A 25,234-nucleotide genomic window follows, 5' to 3' on the forward strand; every position below is an offset into this window, starting at 1 on the left:
CTTCATTTTATACAATGTTCCACTGTATGGATATACCACTGTTTATCCATTCACCTATTAAAAGATATCTCAAGTGCTCTCATTTTTTGGCAATCATGAATAAAGTTGTTATAAATAGTCATGTGTGGGTTTCTGTGTAGACATAAAATTTTCAAGTTAACTGGGTAAATATCTATTATGTTAAGCTTATAAAGAAACTGCCAAACTGTCTTGCAAAGTAGCTATACCATTTTTCATTTCCAAAAGGATGAGAGGTTTTGTTGCTCCATATCCTCACCAGCATTTGGTGTTGCTAATGTTTTGGATTTTCGTCATTCTAATTCGTGTGTAGTGGTTTCTCACTTGCTTTAATTTGCAATTACTTAAAGACAAACTGCTCAGCTACTTTTCATTTTGCTGATTTGCCATTTGTATAATCTATTTGACGAGGTGATTGTTCAGCTCTTTGTCCATTTTAAAAATTGGGTTGTCTTTTTATCACTGAGTTGTAACAGTTCCTCACATATTTTACACATAAATCTTTATCAGAAATAGGATTTTACAAGTGTTTTCTCACATTCTGTGGGTTGTTCGTTTTGCTTTCTTGTTGGTATCTTTGTTTTTTGTTGTCGCTGTTGTTTTTGAGATAGGGTCTCACTATGTCGCCCAAGCTAGAGCGTAGTGCTGCGATGGAGGCTCACTGCAGCCTCGATGGGGTGATCAGGCTCAGGTGATGCTCCCACCTCAGCCTCACAGACAGGTGGGACTACAGGTATGTGCCACCACACCCAGCAATTTTTTTTTTTTTTTGTATTTTCTGTAGAGATGGGGTTTTGCCATGTTGCCTAGGCTGGTCTCAAACGATCCATCCATCTTGACCTCCCACAGTGCTGGGATTACAGACGTGAGCCACTGTGCCCGGCCAATTGTTCATATCTTTGAAACACAGTTTTTAATTTTGATGAAGTTCAACTAATCTTTTTCTTTTGTTCCTTGTGCTTTTTGGTGTCATATCTTAAAAAAAACCACTGCCTACTCCATGGTCATGAAGACTTACGTCTATATTTTCTTCTAAGAGTTTAGTAGTTTTAGTTCTTATATTTAGCCTTTGATCCATTTTGAGTTAATATGAGTAAACGTTTATTCAAGTTTTAAGTTTCTTTTAAACAATGATCTGTAGTCTTCAAAATATAGTTTTACATTTCTTTTTTTTTTTTTTTTTTTTTTGACAAAGTCACTCTGTTACCCAGGTTGGAGGGCAGTAGTGTGATTTTAGCTCACTGCAACCTCCGCCTACTGGGTTTAAGCGAGTCTCATGCCTCAGCCACCTAAGTAGCTGGGATTACAGGATTACCTTCTCACGCCTGGCTAATTTTTCTATTTTTTTGGGTAGAGATAGGGTTTCACCTTGTTGGCCAGGCTGGTCTTGGAACTCCTGGCCTCAAGAGATCTGCTAGCCTCGGCCTCCCAAACTATTGAGATTACAGACATGAGCCACTGCACCTGGCCTAATTTTACATTTCTTTTGTTAAATATATTAATATTTTTTTAATGCTCTTGTAGATGAAATTGATTTCTATTTTCAGATTGTCCATTGCTAGTGTACAGAAATACAACATATATATTATTAATTTAACAAATCTTCATTAAGGGCCTACTATGTGCCAGAAAGCCTTTCTTACGTGTGTAAGAAAACTATTATTAACATATTATGGATGAAAGTATGCAACACAGCTGGGCGCGGTGGCTCACGCTTGTAATCCTAGCACTTTGGGAGGCCGAGGCGGGCGGATCACGAGGTCAGGAGATCGAGACCACAGTGAAACCCCGTCTCTACTAAAAATACAAAAAATTAGCCGGGTGCGGTGGCGGGCGCCTGTAGTCCCAGCTACTCAGGAGGCTGAGGCAGGAGAATGGCGTGAACCCAAAAGGCGGAGCTTGCAGTGAGCCAGAGATCGCACCACTGCACTCCAGCCTGGGGGACACAGCGAGACTCCACCTCAAAAAAAAAAAAAAAAAAAAAAAGAAAGTATGCAACACTAGCTGGATATGGTGGCTGATGCCTGTATTCCCAGTACTCTGGGAGGTCGAGACTGGTGTATCACTTGAGGCCAGGAGTTTGAGACCAGCATAGTCAATGTGGCGAAACCCTGTCTCTACTAAAAATACAAAAATTAGCTGGGTATGGTGGTACACACCTGTAATCCCAGCTACTTGGAAGGTTAAAGCACGAGAATCACTTGAACCTGAGAGGCAGAGATTGCAGTGAGCCAAGATATGCCACTGTACTCCAGCCTGGATGACAGAGTAAAGAAAAAAAGAAAGAAAGAAATTATGAAACATTGTAAACACATTTTTACACCTTAGAAACACTTTTGCTTTTTCAGACAACTGATATTTATATACTCATTCTATATCCTGCAACTTTGCCTAGTTTTTTGTTTCTAATAGCTTTTCCTTTGTAGATTCCTTAACATTTTCTATATATAAGACCATGCCATCTGTGAATGAGATTGTTTCTATTTTTTACCTCTTCTCTGAATGTCATTGGTTTAATTTACTTGCCTAATTGCCCTGGCTAGAAGGTCCTGTATGATGTTCAACAGAAATAGTTAAGAGTAGAGATCCTCAACTCGTTCCTGATCTTAAAGTAAAAGCTTCTAGTCTTTCGCCATTCAGCATGTTAGCTGTGGGTTTTTCATCCATGTCCTTTGGGTTGAAGAAGTTTTTTCCTAGTTGTTTCAGTGCTTTTATTATGAAAAGGTATTGGATTTTGCCAAATGCTTTTTCTGTGTCTATTGAGATGATCATATGTGTGCAATTTTGCAACTTTCACTGATACAGTGAATTACATTAATTGGTTTGCAGATGTTAAATCAACCTTACATTCCTAGGACAAACTGGTGATGATATATTTTAAAGTCTAATTTATTTTTTCTTTTTCCTTTTAGATGAAAGGAAAATTTAGGAAATTCTTTTATTGTGATAATATATACATAACACAAAATTTACTACCTTAACCATTTTTCAGTCTATAAAGCATTAAGTGTGTTCTAATGGTTCCCAAACGTTGTGCTATAGTTTTTTTCACCTTTCTCGTCTTTCATTTCAGTTAGTATCTACTGAGTAAAACTGCCAGAAGCAGCTGCACCTTCACTACTGAGTAAAGTGCAGTGGTTTTATGAACAATAGTTTTCTCAATGTTAAAAAAAGGTCCTTATGACTTACCTCTTAGGTTTCTTTTCTTTTTTTGAGACAAGGTCTCACTCTGTCACCCAGGCTGGAGTGCAGTGGTGCGAATCTTGGCTCACTGCAACCTCTGCCTCCTGGGTTAAAGTGATTCTCATACCTTGGCCTCCCAAGTAGCTGGGATTACAGGCACATATCATCGCACCCAGCTCATTTTTTTGTATTTGCGGTAGGGACAGGGTTTCACCATGTTGGCCAGGCTGGTCTCGAACTCCTGACCTCAAATGATCCATCCGCCTTGGCCTCCCAAAGTGCTGGGATTACAGACATGAGCCATCACACCCGGCCTTAGGTTTCTCTAGTGATCTGCATAACTAGGTTTATTGAATATCTGACAAGATTAAATGGATGCTACTGTACTATGACTAAAAAGCACTGGACTACCACAATAAATCTAACATGCTGAAATAAAGGATTTACAGTACCAAACAGAATTATACCTATTTAAATAGAAGGCAATGTTACCCAATTTTAATTCAACAGGTTTCTCTCAGGAGAAAAACACGCACAACACACACACACACACACACACACACACACACACACACACACACACAGAGAGAGAGAGAGACAGAGAGAGAGAGAAAGAGAGAAATTTAAAAGTATTAAGTCACCCATCTTACCTGAGCACCCACGAGCTGCAGCAATGCTGAGTTCACAGGGAGGAGCTCAATGTCTGTATTGATAGTGGTCTGGTCAAATGGGCAAGCCTTGCGGTGGAGTTTATTCAGGCACATCTTGCAGACAGTATGGCCACAACCCAAACTGATGGGCTTTCGAATTGTTTCGTCGAAAGTCTGAGTGCAAATTGGGCAGGAGAGGAAATCCGTCCATTGTGGAGCTTGTACAGGCATTGCTTCTGGAGTTACAATTCACGAACACAAACACACACGCAAATCTAAAGCAAAGATTCCACTGGAATCAAAATCTTTGAAAAAAAGTTTATCTTTTTTTTTTTTTTTAAATATCTTCTGTAGATACAGTCAGCACATAGTGTGAAATATAACCTGGAAAACAAAGAAAAAGGAAAAAAATTGAGTGTCTTTCTTTTCAATTAAACTGTTGAAAAAGAACCACAAGTCCAGTCTTATTTCACAACTTTTTATACCACATTTGTATTACTGTAATCCATCTTTTTACACTTTTACAGAATTACAGCCATGATAGAACATCTAGTTCCATTCCCTCATTTCAGAGATGGGAAGTAGTCCCCTGCCTGAGAGGAGATTTGAAGTTAGTAATAAAGTTCCATCCAGGACCCCAGTCTCTTAAGTTTATCTAAGTCCCTGAATTTTTTTTTTTTTTTGAGATGGAATTTTACTCTTGTTGCCCAGGCTGGAGTGCAATGGTGCAACCTCCATCTCCTGGGTTCAAGCAATTGTCCTGCCTCAGCCTCTCAAGTAGCTGGGATTACAGGCACGCGCCACCACGTCTGACTAATTTTGTATTTTTAGTAGAGACAGGGTTTCTCCATGTTGGTCAGGCTGGTCTTGAACTCCTGACCTCAGGTGATCCTCCCCCTCCACTTGGCATCCCAAAGTGCTGGGATTACAGGTGTGAGCCACCATGCCCGGCTAAATCTCTAATTAAAAAAAATAAATATATCTAAAAATTAATCTTGGCTGGGTACAGTGGCTCACACCTGTAATCCCAGCAATTTGGGAGGCCAAGGTGGGCAGATTCCTTGAGGTCAGGAGTTCGAGACAAGCCTGGCCAACCTGGTAAAACCCCATGTCCACTAAAAATACAAAAATTAGCCAGGCGTGGTGGCAGGCGCCTGTAATCCCAGCTACTCAGGAGGCTGAGGCGGGAGAATCACTTGAACCCAGGAGGCAGAGGTTGCAGTGAGCCGAGATCCGCCATTGCACTCCAGTCTGGGGAACAAGAGCAAAACTCAGTCTCAGAAGAAAAAAAAAAAAAAAAAAAAAAAAGCTTTGTTGGGGAAGGGGGTAGAGGGAGGGAAGAATTAACGACCAAGACATAAATAACTTTTGATGGCCAGGTGCAGTGTCTCAGGTTTGTAATCCCAGCACTTTGGGAGGCTGAGGCGGGTGGGTCACTTGAGGTCAGGAGTTTGAGACCAGACTGGCCAACATGGTGAAACCCCATCTCTACCAAAAATATAAAAAATTAGCCAGGCGTGGTGGTGCGTGGCTGTAATCCCAGCTATTCGGGAAGCTGAGTGAGGAGAATTGCTTGAACCCAGGAGGTAGAGGTTGCAGTGAGCCGAGATCCACCACTGCACTCCTACCTGGGTGACACAGTGAGACTCCATCTCAAAACAAACAAAAAAAACTTTTGACAACATAAGAATATTTTAAAAGTAGAAACAATTTACATAAACATATGTTTCCTCTGTATTTATACCACAATCTCAACAGACTCATACAAATTTTTCAGGCTGGGTGTGATGGCTCATGCCTATAATTCCAGCACTTTGAGAGACTGAGAAGGGAGGATTGCTTGAGCCCAGGAGTTTGAGACCAGCCTAGGTAACACAGGGAGACGCTATCTCTACAAAAATTAGCCAGGCATGGTGGCATGCACCTGTGGTCCCAGCGACCCAGGAAGCTAAGGGCTAAGGTAGGAGGATCACTTGAGCCCAGAAGTTTGAGGCTGCCTTGAGCCACGAACACGTGACTGCACTCCAGCCTGGGTGACAGAGCAAGACCCCATCTCAAAAAAGAAAAAAGAAAAAAGAACAAAAAGAAATCTTATTCCATTCCCAGGAAAAATTAAATTTAGTTAGATGACAAAAAAATGTTTTACTGGTCTTTACTATGTGTTCAGTACTAGGGATAAAAAATTATAAGTCATTCTAAGTCCATATGGAGCTTGCATTGTTTCTTTCACTAAACATATTACCAGCAATCACACAACTAAATATATGATTGCAAGTTATGGTAAGTGATATGTAGGTAAAGTATAGGGAGATACAAGCATATATAACAGAGCCAACCTGACCAAATTAGGGTAGAGCTGATGTACAGTTAAGTGATATTTATGGAAAGATTTTGAAGATGACTGCTGAATGAAAGTTAAGGGAAGAATAGTGTTTAATATGTGTGACATAGATTCTAGGTAAAGAAACAGCATAACCATAGATTCTGAGACTAGAAAGAATATAGTACAGATGAGGCTGGGCACAGTGGCCCACACCTGTAATCTCCAGCACTTTGGGAGGCGGAGGCAGGCTGATCACCTGAGGTTAGGAGTTTGAGACCAGACTGACCAACATGGAGAAATCCCGTCTCTACTAAAAATACAAAATTGGCCAGGCATAGTGGCACAATGCCTGTAATCTCACCTACTTGGGAGGCTGAAGCAGGAGAATCACTTGAACTCGGCAGACGAAGGTTGTGGTGAGCCAAGAGGGCACCACTGCACTCCAGCCTGGTAAACAAGAGCGAAACTCCTTTTCAAAAAAAAAAAAATAATAATAATATAGTACAAATGGGGAGCTAAAAAAAAAAGAAAAACAACAGTGAAACCAAAACCAAACAAAACACAGAACAGACAGCAAGAGGTATGAGATGAGACTAAAGAATTAGCAAGGACCAACTGGGCACGGTGGCTCACACCTGTAATCCCAGCACTTTGGGAGGCCAAGGTGTGCAAATCATGAAGTCAGGAAATCGAGACCATCCTGGCTAACACGGTGAAACCCCATCTCTACTAAAAATACAAAAAAATTAGCCAGACATAGTGGCAGGCACCTGTAGTCCCAGCTACTCGGGAGGCTGAGGCAGGAGAATGGCGTGAACCTGGAAGGCAGAGCTTGAAGTGAGCCGAGACAGCGTCACTGCACTCCAGCCTGGGTGACAGAGCGAGACTCAGTCTCAAAAAAAAAAAGAATCATCAAGGACTAAAGAACACAGGATCTTCTAACTTATATGATGGTATTTGGCTACTATGTGAAGAGTAGTGTAAAGCCATTGAAGGGGCAGGAGGTAACTCACTTTATTGTTTTGAAAGTTCTCCTGTGATATTATTCTCACCAGTCACACACAGTCCACTATGATCTCCTTCAACGCTCAACCAGGAAGACTAACAACTATATGCCTATTCTCACTCTTGGGCCCTAAAGCACTCATATGCTGATACACCAGCATGATGCTTACTTTAAGAAAACCTGATATGTAAAAACTCTAATATGGAAAACAGATTGATTACAGTGATTGTCCATATTACAGAGAGATAATAAACTTTACAAGGTATTTATAATAAGATTTAAAAGACTAGAAATCGATGTAATTGAAAAAATTGGGCTGGGTGTGGCGGCTCACGCCTGTAATCCCAGCACTTTGGGAGGTCGAGGCGGGCGGATCACCTGAAGTCAGAAGTTTGAGACCAGCCTGGTCAACATGGTGAAACCCTATCTCTACTAAAAATACAAAAATTAGCCTGGCGTGGTGATGCGCACCTGTAATCCCAGCTACTCGGGAGGCTGAGGCAATTGGACTACTTGAACCTGGGAGGGGGAGGCTGCAGTGAGCCGAAATCACGCCACTGCACTCTAGATAAACAGAGACATACCAGTGCTATGAAAATGTATGGAAAGAGACTCAAAATACATTAAGTAAAAAAACAAAAATAAAACAAAAAACAAGCCTTGCAGACCAATACATATTACATCATTTGTACTGAGGGAAAAGAACCCTTACATATTAGTCTATGTATTAATGTATGTAAATGGATGTAAGAAAAAGGTCTGAAAAGACACTCAACAAGCTGTAAGCAGACAGCAAGGTCTTCATGGACTATAGGAATTAATCAACTTGAACAATCAGCCTGTTTTATAGCCTCCTGCCTTGCAGCCTATTTTTGCCTAAACCCTGTGTAGAATGCATCACCTAGATGGCTGGAATCAGTTCCTCACAGACCCTGGCAACTCACAGATAAACCTGGGTGAACTTTCCTCATTACCATGCTAAAGTCTCCATCCTGGGAGAAGCTATAGCTTCACTACCATAGCATGTGACCTACGTCCAGGCATAAAGACTCACTGGGACCCCTCCTCTATACGCAGTGACATACCCTCTCTTCCCTCTCCATCGCCCCATAAAATCCTCTCACTTTCCCTGAGAGAGCCACTGCTTTGGAGAATATGCCCAGTGCTCTCCTTACTTGTGACAAGTAATAAAACGTCTATTGATCAAAATCTGTGTTCTTGTGGAGTCATTTGTTACTTGATAGGCAAAGGAACTCTGGATTTTTTTGGGTAACAAAACTTAACAGCACTGCCAGGCATGGTGGTTCATGCCTCTAATCCCAGCACTCTGGGAGGTGGAGACAGGTGGATCTCTTGAGCCCAGACCAGCCTGGGCAATAAAGTGAGGCCCTGTCTCTACAGAAAAATAAAAAATTTAGCTGGACATGGGGACCTTTAGTCCCAGCTATATGGAGGCTGAGGAAAGAGGATTGCCTGAGCCCAGGAGGTCAGAGCTGTAGCGAGTCAAATTTGCTCCACTGCACTCCAGTCTGGGCAACGGAGCGAGATCCTGCCTAAAACAAAACAAAACAAAAATCTTAATGGTAGTTACACAGTTGGGCAACTTACAAAATGTATGTAATCATGAATTACTTATATAAGTACAAATAAATTGAAAGAGTAACACAAAGCTAGAGTACACTTAAAGTACAATTTAAGCTTCTTAAGATAATTACTCTAAAACAATTCAAAACATTTGTCCTTATTAATCTTCTTTTACACATTTAGATAGCCAAATCATGAAAACTTATTAGTTCTTTTCGAAATTTAAGAACCTTAAAACAGTTTGTAACTTATCCCTTCAAAGAATTAGCATTCCTTTATTAATTTTGTTTATCACTTCTACCTGTATTAACTTTGTAAAGTAAGGTATGTAGTTGTTAATCTCTTAAATTTTCTAGTAAAATAGTTCTTTGACACAACTATAAACAACTTGATATAATAAAAACAGAAATATCAGCAATCAGTTCTTCATTAAAAATAAAAGCATTATTTTGACCATAAACACAGGTTTGAGAGACCAAGGGGAAAATAATATTCTTAAAGCTTGACTTTGGGAAATTTGATGATTAATAACAAAAAGTCACTCTTAGATGACCCTATTTCAGGACTTAAAAAATCACAAGGCAAAGATTTTTTAGAGACTCAAAGTGTCAGTTAATTGTAGACAGTAGATCTAAGAAGAATTTCCATTTCCTCATTCTTTAAGTATCTTTCTCTAAACTCATTCTTCCAAACATTCTCCAAGCTTCTTAAAGACAGTTTATATACTCTTCAACCACAACATGTATCTAAGCCACAAAAGACATGATTTAGTAAATAAGTATTCTTTCAGTCAAAAGTAAACATATGAAATAAAATTATTAATATACTAACATCCAGATTTTTTGAACTTCCTCAGGACAAGGTATGTCAGCAAACTAAAAAAGGCCACAAAATAAAAACAGCTGTAAATAATTCTACTAATCAAAACACATGCATTCAAAGCCTGCAGATAAACTGTTGGGGGCCAGGTCAAATCTAATTCATTAGGAGTATTTCTATTGGAACCTTCCTAACTGAAACAGAAGACAAATGATGAACCCTCTTTATTTCCAAAAAGATCCAAAAGAGTGACACTGCTGCTCAAGTATGAAAGCAATGATTAGTTTTTCCATCAGTTTAAATAAGGACTCCTCTCCTACAAAAATGACAATCAGAGATTTTACTGTTAATAATTGATAATACAGAATATACATGATAATTAAATAGCAATCAGTTCAAGGGTCTGACCTAAGATCCAAGTTCAAAAATACCATATAATTTCCCCAATTATATATACACATTTTTACACCACTAAAGAGTGCTCATAGAAAACACTGAAAAGACTGCTTTATTTGGTTATATGCCTTGTTCATGGCATTGACTGAAGAAGCTACAGTACAGAATATCACATTTGACATTTCACTATTAATTTATCCCAATGTCTAAATTCTGGTTAAGAGCCATCACTTTCTTAAATCTCTAAACTTTTATCAATAATATTACCATTTGACTTTACTCAGTTTTTTTTTCTTAAGAAAGAAATAAAGATCTTATCATCAAAATAAAAAAATTATTTTGGCTGGGTGCTATGGTTCACGCCTGCAATCACAGCACTTTTGGGTGGCTGAGGTGGGAGGATCACTTGAGACCAGGAGTTTGAGATCAACCTGGCCAACAAGGCAAGACCTTGTCTCTATAAGCAAAATAAAAAATGAGCAGAGTGTGGTGGCAAGTACTTGTAGTCCCAGCTACTCAGGAGGCTGAGGTGGGAGGTATGCTTGATCCCAGGAGTTCAAGGTTTCAGTAAGCTATGACTGCACCACTGCACTCCAGCCTGGGCAACAGAGTGAAACCCCATCTCTAAAAAAAAAAAAAAAAAAAAAATGCTGGGTGCTGTGGCTCACGCCTGTAAACCCAGCACTTTGGAAGGCTGAGGCTGGCAGATCACCTGAGGTGGGGAGTTTGAGACCAGCCTGACCAATATGGAGAAATCCTGTCTCTACTAAAAATAAAAAAATTAGCAGGGCATGGTGGCGCATGCCTGTAATCCCCGCTACTCGGGAGGCCGAGGGAGGAGAATCGCTTGAACCTGGGAGCCAGAGGTTGCGGTGAGCCAAGATCATGCCATTGCACTCCAGCCTGGGCAATAAGAGCAAAACTTGGTCTCAAAAAAAAAAAAAGAAGAGAGAAAGAAAGATACGAATTATAAACAACAAGACTACTGCCTGGGTCCACCAGCTAAGTGACTACTTTGTAGATACCAAACTCCAAGTCTTACAGCTCCCTTAGCTATTAAATTCAAATGCATGCCTCTGCAAAATAACAAATAACTACATATTGTGAGCACTGATGTTTAAGTATGATTAAAACATTGCCAATGAGCTACTACAGACAAAATTTTGATGACACGATGCATCTGGAAAGATGTAAAACAGCTTTGTTTTCTAAAAATCAATCATGTGTCAGTCACTGTGCTAGGCGTTTTCAGATATTTCTCTTATTTAAATGTCCACAATGTGAACTACCACCAATAACCAACATTTGTGAAGCAAAAACTAGGACACTAAACTTTCAGTGCGCTATATACAGTATCTAATTAATGTTCACAGTAACACTGTAATGTAGTTATTATTCCCACTTTAAAGATAAGGAAACCAAAGTACCCAAGTCACAAAGCTAGAAAATGGCAGGATTAAGACTCAAACTCAGGCCAGCCAAACTCCCAAGCTGGTACTTTTAAACTCTTTAATTTGTGCCACCTCATGAATAAAAGTTTATAGTAATTATGGCAAGGGAGCCCTTGGGAGTGACAGAAATGCCTTAAAACTGGATTGTAGTAATGGTTGCACAACTCTGTAAATTTACTAAAAATCATTTGTGTATTTAAAATAAGTGAATTTTATGGTATGTAAATTACACTTCAATAAAGCTGTTAAAATAGTCATTAAGGGCTTTTTAATAGTCTTAGTTTTCAAAAATGTTAATAATGTAGAAACATAGAAACTATTCAAATCTGTTCTATGAGCACAGCAATAGCCCTATTAAATAGCTAAATTACATTGCTGTGAAGATTTCATTTAAATGTATCACACATTTATTACCATCTCCTCTATTATAGGTTCATTTTATATGTTCCTGATTCAGAGAGAGAAAAATGGAAATTAAAATTCAAGTATCTACTCTGAGCCAGGCACTCCTCTGAGGCATTACTATGCCCATTTTACAGATGATAACTCGAGATTTGGCAGCATTAAGTAACGGCCCCAAATCAATAAACTGTTGAGCTGGGATTAACACCAGGTCTTACATATTTGAAGTATAAGCTGGCCTGTGAAAAATGTTTTATCAAACAAAACCACACTGTAAGAAGAAAATCTTGGCTCTCTTCCCACCATGTCCCATGAGATGAGATTTTAACTCATTATTCTTGACCTTAATTTTTCATTGCTCTGGAACATTTCCATAGCAACCAGCATGTAGGGCCACATCAGAGAAGAGAAAATGTTTCACTGTCTTGAAAAATGAAGCTGGAAGCAGGAGACAAAAACACAAAGAAGAAAACTAATGAAGGCCTATTATAACACTTAATTTTTTAATCCTCAGCAGAGCATCAACTAATTTACAGTGGAAATAGTCTCTAAAATGTGTGGAGGCTCAAGGTTTTTCCAGCAATAATATATTGTGAAGAAAGACCCAGTTTTGATTGTAAAAATACCTCTTCCCAAAATGTATGGACTGAATTGTAACCCTATATATACAACATCCTGGATATAAATAATTTAATATGACTATGTTAGTACAAATGGTCAATACTTGGGACAGGCATAAAGAGAAGGGCTTCTGAGTTAGAGGGAAAAATAGCTTGAAAAATAGAAGTTGGGCTGGGTGCGGTGGCTCAAGCCTGTAATCCCAGCACTTTGGGAGGCCGAGATGGGTGGATCACGAGGTCAGATCAAGACCATCCTGGCTAACCCAGTGAAACCCCGTCTCTACTAAAAAATACAAAAAACTAGCCGGGCAAGGTAGCAGGCACCTGTAGTCCCAGCTACTCGGGAGGCTGAGGCAGGAGAATGGTGTAAACCTGGGAGATGGAGGTTGCAGTGAGCTGAGATCTGGCCACTGCACTCCAGCCTGGGCGACAGAGCAAGACTCCATCTCAAAAAAAAAAAAAAGGAAAGAAAGAAAAATAGAAGTTGATAAAGAAAGGCTGAGGAAAGTTCAAGGGGTTAGTTCAGGTTGCTTACTTTTTCAGCGTTCAGAGGCAAAAAGAAAAATTTCTATCTGCAACCTACTGCCAGATTTAGGAGAAGAAGTAGTAAGAAAGGACAAAATCATTCATGGAGAAGCGCCTGACCTGAGTTTGCAACAGAGTGCCTGAGAAAATAAGACAGTCTTTAACTTTATGTATGTAGTTTGAATCTCCAGGTTCAAGTTATGCATTGCATATAAATGTGCTACACTAAAGAGGGCATTAGCCCCCAGTAGTTACCAAAGAGGTGGCAGAATGATGTGACCAGACTCAAAGGCATCATCTTTTTCTGTTGTTGTGTTTTCGAGACAGATTCTCATTCTGTTGCCCAGACTGGAGTGCAGTGGTACGATCTTGGCTCACTGCAACCTCCACCTCCTAGGTTCAAGCCATTCTTGTGCAGAGTAGCTGGGATTACAGGTGTGCACCACCATGCCCGGCTAATTTTTGTATTTTTAGTAGAGATGGGGTTTCGCCACCTTGGCCAGGTCTCAAACTCCACCTTCAAATGATCAGCCGCAGCCTCTCAAAGTGCAGGGATTATATAGGCGTGAGCCACCACACCCAGCCAAAAGCATCAACTTTAAAGGTAGTAGCAAGGAAAATTTACCTATTAAGCAAAAAAGCAAAATGTTTTAATTTTTTCAGTTTTTGCATTAACACTCTGTTAAATATTACATATACTATACTGTCAAGTAAATAAATATATAATCACCAATTTAGTGTTAGTACAAACACTAAGGATGTAATAAAACTGATTACTAAGATGAGTATTTTTAGTATACATTGAGTATTTCAGTTTACTCATTACCGTCAAAACATTTTACAAAATAGTTTATTCATTATCTTAACTGCTTTTAAATTAATCACAAATTTATGAAACTGTTTTTTTGTTGCTGTTGGGGGCGGGGGAGGTAGAAGTTGATATCTCCTTCTTAATTAAGCTTCTTTTCTAAATCAGAAAGATATTTCAGTCCCAAAATGAAAGATTCATGAATAAATTTTGAAGATGAGGCCAAATACTTTAATAAGACTAAATAGTTCTCCAGGTTATCTTTTGAAATCAGTCCTCTTGCTGCAATAATCGTTCGTTTTTACAAAGGAAGTTTACTCCTCTTGTCTCCATAAGTTATTTTGAGACACAAAAATCTGACTGGCAAATAATAATTTGGAATGCAGGGACAAATAATCACAATAAAAACAAAATCTAACCTGTGCCTAATAAATGTATGTTTCAGGTTGTTAAATACTATCCTACAGAATCCTAAGGAATATGATGAAATTAAGACATTTTAGAGGGTAGCACTAATATTCTGTTTCTTCAACTTGTCCTTCATTATTAGTTCTTTTCCCACTGGCATGCTTCAATGTTTGTTCAGGAGCTGAAAGAAATTTGTCTCCAACTTGTCTTATCTAAAAGAGTCATTCAATCCTTGTCCCTGTTTCTATCCACCACTATTTTGAAATAACTCTTAACAGGCACATTAAGAACTGTATGAAATTCAAGAGTCATATCTCAATTCTTATTTTACTTCTTTCTATAAAGCATTTAATAATATTAAAGTTACTCCTACAAAAGTTGCCCTTTTCTGGCTTCTATATAACATACTGTCCAATAATTGGCAGGCCACTCCTTGCCCATATCTATTGAGGGCTTCTTCGTCTCTATTCATACTTGGAATAGCGGTGGTTCTTAGAATTCCTTCCTCAATTCTCTTCCCTAGAGAGTTTCCCTGAGTAATTTAATCTGTTTTTATGTTTTCAACTACCAACTAGATCCTGCTGACCTCCAAATCTCTCTCTCAAGTTCAGACTTCTCTTCTGAGTGCCAGGGCCATATAACCAGTTGACTACTAAGTCATCCAAGCTCATCTCCTCCCCACCAAACCTTTTGTTCTCTTTGTCAGTGACTGAGTGACATACCAATTACTGTGATAAAAGCATGGGGAATTGCCAGGCGCAGTGGCTTATGCCTGTAATCCCAACACTTTGGGAGGCTGAAGTGACAGATTACCTGAGGTCAGGAGATCGAGACCAGCCTGGCCAACGTGGTGAAACCCCATCTCTACTAAAAATACAAAAATTAGCCAGACATGGTGGAGGGCACTTGTAATCCCAGGTACTAGGGAGGCTGAGGCAGGAGAACTGCTTGAACCCAGGAGGCGGAGGGCACAGTGAGCCGAGACTGAACCATTGCACTCCAGCCTGGGCAACAAGAGCAAGACTCCCATCTCAAAAAAAAAAAAAAAAAAGTATGGGGAATCATCCTTGACTACTCTCTTTTCTCACAGCTCTACCCACCAACTCATCGATCACCATGTATATATTATTTATTTAATGTTTCTTAAAACCTTCTAATCCATTCCCAATACCAGTATCTCTGACCTGGATCACTGTGACAATTTCTTAACTGGTATCCCAGGTAACAAACATCCCTAATTCAGCAAAGCTAGGCTATAACTAGACTGTACGTTCCTGAAAATCAGAAAATATTTTGGTTTTTTTTTTTTTTTTTTGAGACACAGTCTGTCTTTGTTCCCTAGGCTGGAGTGCAGTGATGCAATCTCGGTTCACTGCAAGCTACACCTCCCGGGTTCCATGCCATTCTCCTGCCCCAGCCTCCTGAGTAGCTGGAACTACAGGCGCCCACCACCACGCCCGGCTAATTTTTTGTATTTTTAGTAGAGACGGGGTTTCACCTTGTTACCCAGGATGGTCTTGATCTCCTGACCTTGTGATCCGCCCACCTCAGCCTCCCAAAGTGCTGGCATAAGCCACCGCACCTGGCAATTCCACATGCTTTTATCACAGTAATTGGTATGTCACTCACTGAAGTTTTTTCAATCTTCCTTTTAAAATTATTTTATATGCATTATTTATTATATATCATATATATTATATTATTTATTTTTATTTTTATTATTTTTTGAGACAGGGTCTCGCTCTGTCATCCAGACTGGAGTCAGTAGCACAATCACTGCTCACTGCAGCCTCAAGTCTTGCCCTTCTGGGCTTAAGTGATCCTCCTACCTCAGCCTCCCAAGTAGCTAGGACTACAGGTATGCACCAACACACCTGGTTAGTGTTTTAAAAATTTTTCATAGAAATGGAATCTCACAATGTTGCCCAGGCTAGTCTCAAACTCCTGGGCTCAAGTGTTCTCCCATCTCGGCCTCCAGAATTGAAGTTACAGGCGTGAACCACTGTGCCTGGCCCTATTTTCTCTATGGTTTTAATACACAAATACATATGTTATCCTACATAGGTGAGCAAATCAATCAAGCTGGAGTATTTATGTGTTCTCTAAGAGAAAGTCACTTGGCAGGGCTAGGTGCGGTGGCTCACGCCTGTAATCCAGGCATTCTGGGAGGCCGAGGTGGGTGGATCACCTGAGGTCAGGGGTTCGAGACCAGCCTGACCAACATGGTGGAACCCCGTCTCTACTAAAAAATACAAAAAATTAGTCAAGTATGGTGGCAGGTGCCTGTAATCCCAGCTACTTGGGAGGCTGAGGCAGGAGAATTGCTCGAACCCAGGAGGCATAGGTTGCAGTGAGCCGAGATCGCATCATTGGACTCCAGCCTAGGCGACAGAGCAAGACTCCGTCTCAAACAAAAAAAAAAAAAGAAAAAAAAAATGAAAGTCACTTGGCTCCTGTCCAAAAAAAGAAGAACGAAAAGAAAAAAGTCTATCGGGCTAATGGGAAACTGCCAGGGAAGAAACCTAGGGTCTTACCATTCAGAGTAACATGCAAAGACCCTAGGTTTCTTCCCCAACAGTTTCCCACAAGCCCAAAATCTTTTTTTTAGAGGAGGGTGGGCAGGGGGACAAGAGTCAGTTGACTTTTTATTAGAGAACACGTAAATACTCCAGCTTGATAGATTTGCTAACATATACAGGACAGCTTCCTAAGTATTAAAAACCATAGAGAAAATAGTGACACTGGGTCTACTTCCCCCATCCTTCAACGTGGGTGGCCCTGACTTACTTTCAACAGTCGCATGCAACAGAAGTGATGATACTGGGAGAGTTTCAGAGCCTAGGTCTCAAGAGACTTTGCAGGAAGCTTGAACTAGCTTGTCTGAGGACAAGAGTACATAAAACAAAGAAGAGCTGTTTTATAATATCTCAGATCCCTAAAACCAGTCCTAATTTGAGCTGTCAGATGATTGCAGCTACACAAGTGGCCTCAGGGGAGACCAGCAGAACTACCAAACTAAACTCAGTCCAAATTGCTGACTCACAGAATTGTAAGCGAATAAAATGGTTGCTTAAGCAGCTAAATTTTATTTAGAGTGGTTTGTTATTTAATAATAGATTATCTGTTGATTATATAATTAAGATAGTTTTATATATATAAATTTCATAGTCTTTTGAGAAAACATGTAATATTGACGTAGGAATTTGAAAGGTTCTCTCAACTGAATTATAACCTTTTTGACAGAGCATATTTATCTTTTTTTAGGCTCTAAAAATCATTAGGATACTGACACACCTTCACAAACACAACATTTGGCTCCTCAATCCTGCGTCATAAATTATCAGTAACAAAAAAGCAAAATGATACATTTTCAAAGCACAATATGGGCAATGAACCTCTTTTGACTTAAAAATATGTACCATTTGTGCTTAATTTAAACCTATCTAAAATTTATCATAATCCCACTCAACATACTTAAGATGTGATCCACGCAACAGTCCTCTACGTTGATGTGCCAAAGCAGTATTTTTTTTTTTTTTTTTTTTTTTTGAGACGGAGTCTTGCTCTGTCACCCAGGCTGAAGTGCAGTGGCTGGATCTCAGCTCACTGCAAGCTCGGCCTCCTGGGTTCATGCCATTCTCCTGCCTCAGCCTCCTGAGTAACTGGGACTACAGGCGCCCACCACATCGCCCAGCTAGTTTTTTTTGTATTTTTTTAGTAGAGACGGGGTTTCACCGTGTTAGCCAGGATGGTCTCGATCTCCTGACCTCGTGATCCACCCGTCTCAGCCTCCCAAAGTGCTGGGATTACAGGCTTGAGCCACTGCGCCCGGCCAAAGCAGCATTATTAACTCTTAATACTGATAAAGTTTCATGTGTTTCCAAGTTAGATGTTGTCAGTCCTTGCTGGTGACAATCTAAAGACCATTCCTGGCTGGGCGCGGTGGCTCATGCCTGTAATCCCAGCATTTTGGAAGGCCGAGGCAGGTGGATTACCTGAGGTCAGGAGATAGAGACCAGCCTGGCCAACATGACAAAACCCCGTCTCTACTAAAAATACAGTAAGTTAGCCAGACGTAGTGGTGGGTGCCTGTAATCCCTGCTACTTGGGAGGCTGAGGCAGGAGAACTGCTTGAACCCAGGAGGTAGAGGCCGCAGTGACCTGAGACCATGCTACTGCACTCCAGCCTGGGGAACAAGAGCAAAACTCCGTCTCATAAATGAATGAATGAATGAATAAATAAATAAATAAATAAATAAATACTGTTCTTTACCATCACTAGCTAAGGTTAGTCATTTTCAGCAAGTTATACTTTTTACCCACCTACAACTATCTTCATATACTTCCCAAATATTTTCTCTATCTCAAAACTGTGCGTTTGCTTGCCAATCACTAACTCATTTAATCTTTCCAATAACCTTCTGACATAGATATTATTACCTCTACTTTACTGACGAAAGAAGGAAAGAAAACTCAGTTACTCAACTAACTTAGTGATTTAGTCATAATTTGAACCCACATCTATCTGACTCCAAAACCTGTACTTCTTCTACCATAACACCATGTCTTCCAACTTTGAGCGCTTGTAACTTTTTATTATACTTTTTAATAATTATTTTATTAGTCAGCCACAATTAAAGATATAAATTAAATGATGCCTATTTTGGGTTTAATCTGAGCATGACTGGTTTTAAGTAGGAACTCTGGAACTGTTTAAACCTACTTGTTTATTAAAAAGAAAAAATCAGGTTGTAGCAGCAACTACTGTATTTCTTTTGAAGAGAACCACAAGGATAACTTTGTTTTGAATATTTTATTAAAATATTTCACTGAGAAATGAGAAGGGAACTAAAACAAAATGATTTATATATCTTAAGACATCTTACTGATATTTTAAGATGAAATATAACACACATACAGATCAAGAGTGCTCAGTTCAATGCATTATCACAAAGTGAGCAGACCTGCATACTTAAGACATACAACATTATCAGCATCTCAAAAGGCCCCCTCATCATCCCTCCCAATGATTACTCCTTTATTCTTCCCCAAATATCACTACTATCCTAACTCCTAACACAATAGGTTAGTTTTGCCTGGTTTAAAATTCTATATAACGGAATTATCAGTATGCATTCTTTTGTACTTGGCTTCTTTCACACAATGTTGTTGTTGTTGCTATTATTTGAGTCAGGGTCTTGCTTTATCACTGAGGCTGGTGTGCAGTGGCATGATCATGGTTCACTGCAGCCTCGAACTCATGGGTTCAAACGACCCTCCCACCTCAGCCTCCTGAGGAGCTGGGACTACGAGCATGGGCCACCATGCCTGGCTACTTTTTACACTTTTTGTAGGCATGGGCTATATTGCCCAGGCTGATCTCAAACTCCTGACCTCAAGTGATCCTCCTACCTCAGCCTCCCAGATCAGTAGGATGTCAGGTGTGAGCCACTGCGTCCAGCCCACACAATATTATTTTTGTTAGATTTTGTTTTTCCCAGCATTTACTACATGTCAAACTGTTACAAAGCATTCCAGTTAAAATGATCACAGTTAGGAAGCTACACTTTATGAACTTATTTGTTGGAGCAGTGATGACTTGTAGATTTTGAATGCAGCAGATTTCTCATGTTGAAATGGAAGGAACAAAAATGGGTGTCAATAACAAAAGTAGACAACAAAAATCTCTTCTTTACTCAAGAAAACGTAACAGTGTATGCAACACAGAGTATGTGTCACACACTAATAGTCTCTTATTACTTGCTTCTTGCTCCTATTACTTGCTTCTATTTCTTTTTCCCAAGGATCCTGTGCTTTAGACTTCCTTGTGGCATGTGGTGGCTGCCATCATGTTCTGACTGATTCTAGAAACATGTAGATGTATTCACAATAGGTAGATACCTAATTATATATTTTGACCTAGAAATTTTATTTGCATTAAAAACCTAGTATATTTAATAATAATAGCAATAATACCAATATTTTAAAAATGTATTTTCCCAATAATCTCTTAGGTCTTAAGGACACTTCATTACTTTGTTTTGTTTTGAAATATGCCTCCTAGAATTCAAACTATTTTCAGAAAACAATGTCACGGAGACTTTTAATTGCAGATACTTGAAAAATAGTGCTTGGAAAAGAAGAAAGAAGAAGGAAGCAGAAGCAGAAGCAGCAGCAGAGGAAGAAGCAGAAGAAGAGGGGAGGGGAGGAGGAGGAGGAAGAGAAAGAGGAAGAGGAGGAGCTGATTCATTTTCCATTTTAGAATTATTTCTCAACTATTATGGCAAGCAAAATTCCACTTTGAAGAGTTTAAAAGAATGAAAAAATTGCTACATGAACTCCCAACACAGAATCCTATAGCTACAATGTATCTTGTTTATACTGTGTTATTATTTTATCTTTATAAGTGGCTTGAAACAGGAAATAATTGTAAAAGGGGATGTTCTGGCCGGGTGCGGTGGCTCACACCTGTAATCCCAGCACTTTGTGAGGCCAAGGCCGGCAGATCACCTGAAGTCAGGAGTTTGAGACCAGCCTGGCCAACATGGCGAAACCCCATCTCTAATAAAAATACAAAAACTAGTCAGGCGTGGTGGCAGGCGCCTGTAATCCCAGCTACTTGGGAAGCTGAGGCAGGAGAATCACTCGAACCCAGGAGGCGGAGGTTGCAGTGAGCCAAGATTGCACCACTGCACTCCAGCCTGGGCAACAGAGTGAGACTTTGTCTCAAAAAAAAAAAAAAAAAAAAGATGTTTTGCTAATTCCCAAGTAGTTGCGAATGTTAGAGAACCTACTGACTGCCTGCTGCTGTATCAGAATCAAATATAAGACACTTCCTCCAAAATACGTAATGATGATCTTTCAGGGATTAAATTCATGCTTAGGTTTGTATAGTGTGTATGTTATAGGGAAGAGGAAATGAAAGGTTTAGATAAGTCTAACTACTGTGGATTGCACAATAAACAGTTAAGTCTATTTATCGCTTGGTAAAAACAGGGACCCTGGTTAAGAATATAGTTTGTCCTACTCTTCCTCCAACCCTGAACCTTTTCCCCATTTCTCTACAGGCATTAATATATGAATTCCTTCAGAGAAGGCCCTCCTGATCACCTTATTTCAAATAGATACCCCAATCTCAATCCCTCCCCAGCCCTCTGCTATTAAACCACATGTTAAACTGCATGTTTCCCATCTCTTTCCTGATTAATTTTTCTCAACAATACTTCTCATCATCCAACATCTATGTTTTATATTTATTTTGTTACAGTGTATACCCATTGCTACTGAAATATTAGCTCCTTAAGTGGGCCAGGCATGGTGGCTCGTGTCTGTAATCCTGGCACTTTGGGAGGCCAAGGCAGGCAGACCACTTGAGGTTAGGAGTTCAAGATCAGCCTGGCCAACATGGTGAACCCATCTCTACTAAAAACACAAAAAATTAGCTGGGTATGGTGGCACGCATCAGTAGTCCCAGCTACTTGGGAGGCTGAGGCACGAGAATCACTTGAACCCGGGAGGTGGAGGTTGCAGTGAGCCGAGATCATGCCACTGCACTATAGCCTTGGCCACAGAGCAAGACTCAGTCTCAAAAACAAACAAACAAACAGATGCTTGTTTCTATCTTTAACTATTTTTGAGTACACTCTATGTGCCAGGAAGTCTTTTATGTGGATCACATGCATACACTTCATCCTAGCAATGAGCCTATCTGGTCTCATTATTAATTTTAAAGCCGAGAACACTGTAACAGAGATGTTAGGTAATATGCTGGTCATGTGGCAACTAAATTTATTCTTATTTTTGAGCGGGTGATTCCTTCTGTAATTTTTCTTTAGTGGTACCACTAGACAATGTACATTTCTGGTAATCCTGCCAGATTTCCTCACTTTTTCCTTCCATTAAAAAATAATATTCCACAAATATACATACCTACTGTGTACCCACAAAAATTAAAAAGAAATAAAATGATAATAATAAATTACCTCTTGTATCTGTAATTCCTTTTCATCTTCGCTTTCTTGAGACCCTTAGTCATTCATTCAAAAACTACTTATTGAGCATCTACTATGTGCCAGACAGTGTCCCAGAAACTGATACAGTCCTGAATGAAATAAAGTCCTTGCTCTCATACAGAACACAGTCTCATCACCTAGATCACACAGCAACCTTTTTTTCTTTTCTAAATTTTTGAGACAGGGTCTCACTCTGTCATCCAGGCTAGAATGCAGTAGCATGATCAGAGCTCACTGCAGCCTCGACCTCCCAGGCTCAAGCAATCCTCCCACCTCAGTCTCCCCAATAGCTGGACCACCGGTATGCACCACCATGCCTGGCTGTTTTTTTAATTTTTTTTATAGACGGGGTCTCACAATGTTGCCCAGGCTGGTTGCAAACTCCTAGACTCAAGCGATCCTCCTGCCTTGGCCTCCCAAAGTGCTGGTATTGTGAGCCATCACACCTGGCCACACAGCGACCGTTTAACTGATCTCTGTCCTCAGGATAGTTCTTGCCTTCCTTTACCTTCCTCACAGCTGACAGTCACTTACCTACATCAGATTCTTCTATAACAACTCAATTTTTAAAAAGGATGATATACTTGAACAGAAAAGGATATTCAAATGGCAATAAGCATATAATATGTTCACTGAGGAGCGATTACTCATGAGGGGAAGAAGGTACTTAAAGCTTTTCATCTTAAAACTCTGGGTACGATGGATTAATTAATGAATGTCAATCATCAGGGGAATAGGTGCTGCTACTTCATTATTTATGGATGCCTTTGTAAGAATATTATCTGTACTAGCCTTATGATATTCTAATTACTCATATGTATTTAAAGAGTTTTACCATCCTATTTTCTATTCTAAGAATTTTACTACTTCAAAATCCCATCAAATTCTATTTAATAGTGATAGAAATAATAAACTGGAAGAGTCTTTTGTGCCCTCATGAACAGGTTTTCATCAACCACAGACCTACAAAAAAAAAGACATTTCTGAAAAAACTAACTCAGATAAATCCAAATAATCCACAACTCAATTTAAAAAACACTATATGAAGAGTCTTACATTTACTTTTTAAAGTTTTTGATAAACTTAATGAGAAGCTAGATTCAAGCAAAGAAGATTGACAGTTTTAACAAAAACCATTCAAAAACTGCTATGAATGGGATAATTAATGTAAAAATTGACATATAAAACACGGGATTTAAAAGTAGTAATTACAGGGAAAGCATTTTAAATTTTATTTTATTTTATTATTATTATACTTTAAGTTCTAGGGTACATGTGCATAACGTGCAGGTTTGTTACATATGTATATTTGTGCCATGTTGGTGTGCTGCACCCATCAACTCATCAGCACCCCAGGGAAAGCATTTCTAAATGAAAGCTGAAATCCAGTTTTTTTTTTTTTTTTTTTTAAATTTCAAGTACAGTACTTGAATGTGGAAGACTACTACTCTTTAAAAGAATGTCTCCACAAAAATGGACTTTTGAGCTAGTGTAACCAGCATACAGAAAAGTTAAATCAAGACCATAAGCAGTATGATTATTTTTAGCCAAGGACTAAGCACAGAGGGACAGCTTACCTCAAAAGAAAATCAAGAGACTGATATGAGGACCTCCATTTTTCAAGCTGTGAAAATTCTTAACGTGATGAGTTTAGGAAGATACAAGTTCATATAGTAACCAATCTGGGTTCTACAGATCAAAGTGTAGTTTGAATAGAATCCAAAGGTAAATTACAGTCAATAAAGGATTTAGGATGCCAATAATGTTCAGTTTAATTCTATTCACCTTCAACAACCAATTCGTATTAACATTGAAAATTAGTTTTTAGGCTGGGCGCGGTTGCTCAAGCCTGTAATCCCAGCACTTTGGGAGGCCGAGACGGGCGAATCACGAGGTTAGGCGAATCACGAGATCAGGAGACAGCGACCATCCTGGCTAACCAGGTGAAACCCTGTCTCTACCAAAAAAATACAAAAAACTAGCTGAGCGAGGTGGCGGGCGCCTGCAGTCCCAGCTACTCGGGAGGCTGAGGCAGGAGAATGCCGTAAACCCGGGAGGCGGAGCTTGCAGTGAGCTAAGATCCGGCCATTGCACTCCAGCCTGGGCAACAGAGCCAGACTCCGTCTCAAAAAAAAAAAAAAGAAAATTAGTTTTTGTCACCTAAAATGGGCCACAGCCAGCTACAGTGGCTCATGACTAATCCCAGCAGTTTGGGAGACTGAGGCAGACAGATAGCTTGAGCCCAGAAGTTCGAGACCAGCCTGGGCAACATCACGAGACTCCGTCTCTACAAAAAATACAAAAATTAGTGGGGTGTGCTGGCATGCACCTGTAGCCCCAGCTACAAGGTGGGGATGAGGTGGCAGGGGTAGTCTGAGGTGAGTCTGGGAGGTCAAGGCTGCAGTGCGCCCTGATCCCTCTACTACACTCTAGCCTGGGCAACACAGTGAGACTCTGTCTCAAAAAATAAAATAGGTAACATATGAAGGGACAGATATTTTTGCATCGAGAGAATCAGCTATTTAGCTGATTAGGATAAATTTCCTCATTTTCGTTTCTAATTGTTTAAAGAATTATAAATAATATGTTTATGAAATCTACAGCTATATCTTCTATAGACTTAACTTATAAAGATATTTAAAATCACATAATACATAATCAGTCTCCAATACCCTCTTCAAAATAACTTCTAAAAGTAGCCCCAACTAGTGGTGTTCCCGAGAAAGAACGAGAGCTGGGCACGGTGGCTCACACCTGTAATACCAGCACTTTGGGAGGCCAAGGCAGGCAGATCACGAGGTCAGGAGATCAAGACCATGCTGGCTAACATGGTGAAATCCCGTCTCTACTAAAAACACACATACACACACACACACACACACACACACAAAATTAGCTGGGTGTGGTGGCAGGCGCCCGTAGTCCCAGCTACTTGGGAGGCTGAGGCAGGAGAATGGCATGGACCCAGGAGGTGGAGCTTGCAGTGAGCCGAGATCACGCCACTGCACTCTAGCCTGGGCGACAGAGTG

General features: G+C 39.8%; 1 protein-coding gene across 3 annotated transcripts in view; it reads right to left on the bottom strand.

Moving 5' to 3' along the window:
* The window catches only part of RC3H1 (ring finger and CCCH-type domains 1), a 93,180-nt gene that overhangs the window by 58,363 nt on the left and 9,583 nt on the right, over positions 1–25,234 (bottom strand). For all 3 annotated transcript variants that reach the window (XM_010367375.2, XM_030935721.1, XM_010367374.2), the window contains exon 2: positions 3,852–4,235. In XM_010367375.2, coding sequence (XP_010365677.1) covers positions 3,852–4,082 — 231 coding nt within the window. In that variant the 5' untranslated portion in view covers positions 4,083–4,235. The remainder of the gene's footprint in view (positions 1–3,851; positions 4,236–25,234) is intronic.

Source organism: Rhinopithecus roxellana, chromosome 8 (genome assembly GCF_007565055.1).
Source record: "Rhinopithecus roxellana isolate Shanxi Qingling chromosome 8, ASM756505v1, whole genome shotgun sequence".
In the NCBI taxonomy this organism is placed as follows: domain Eukaryota; kingdom Metazoa; phylum Chordata; class Mammalia; order Primates; family Cercopithecidae; genus Rhinopithecus; species Rhinopithecus roxellana.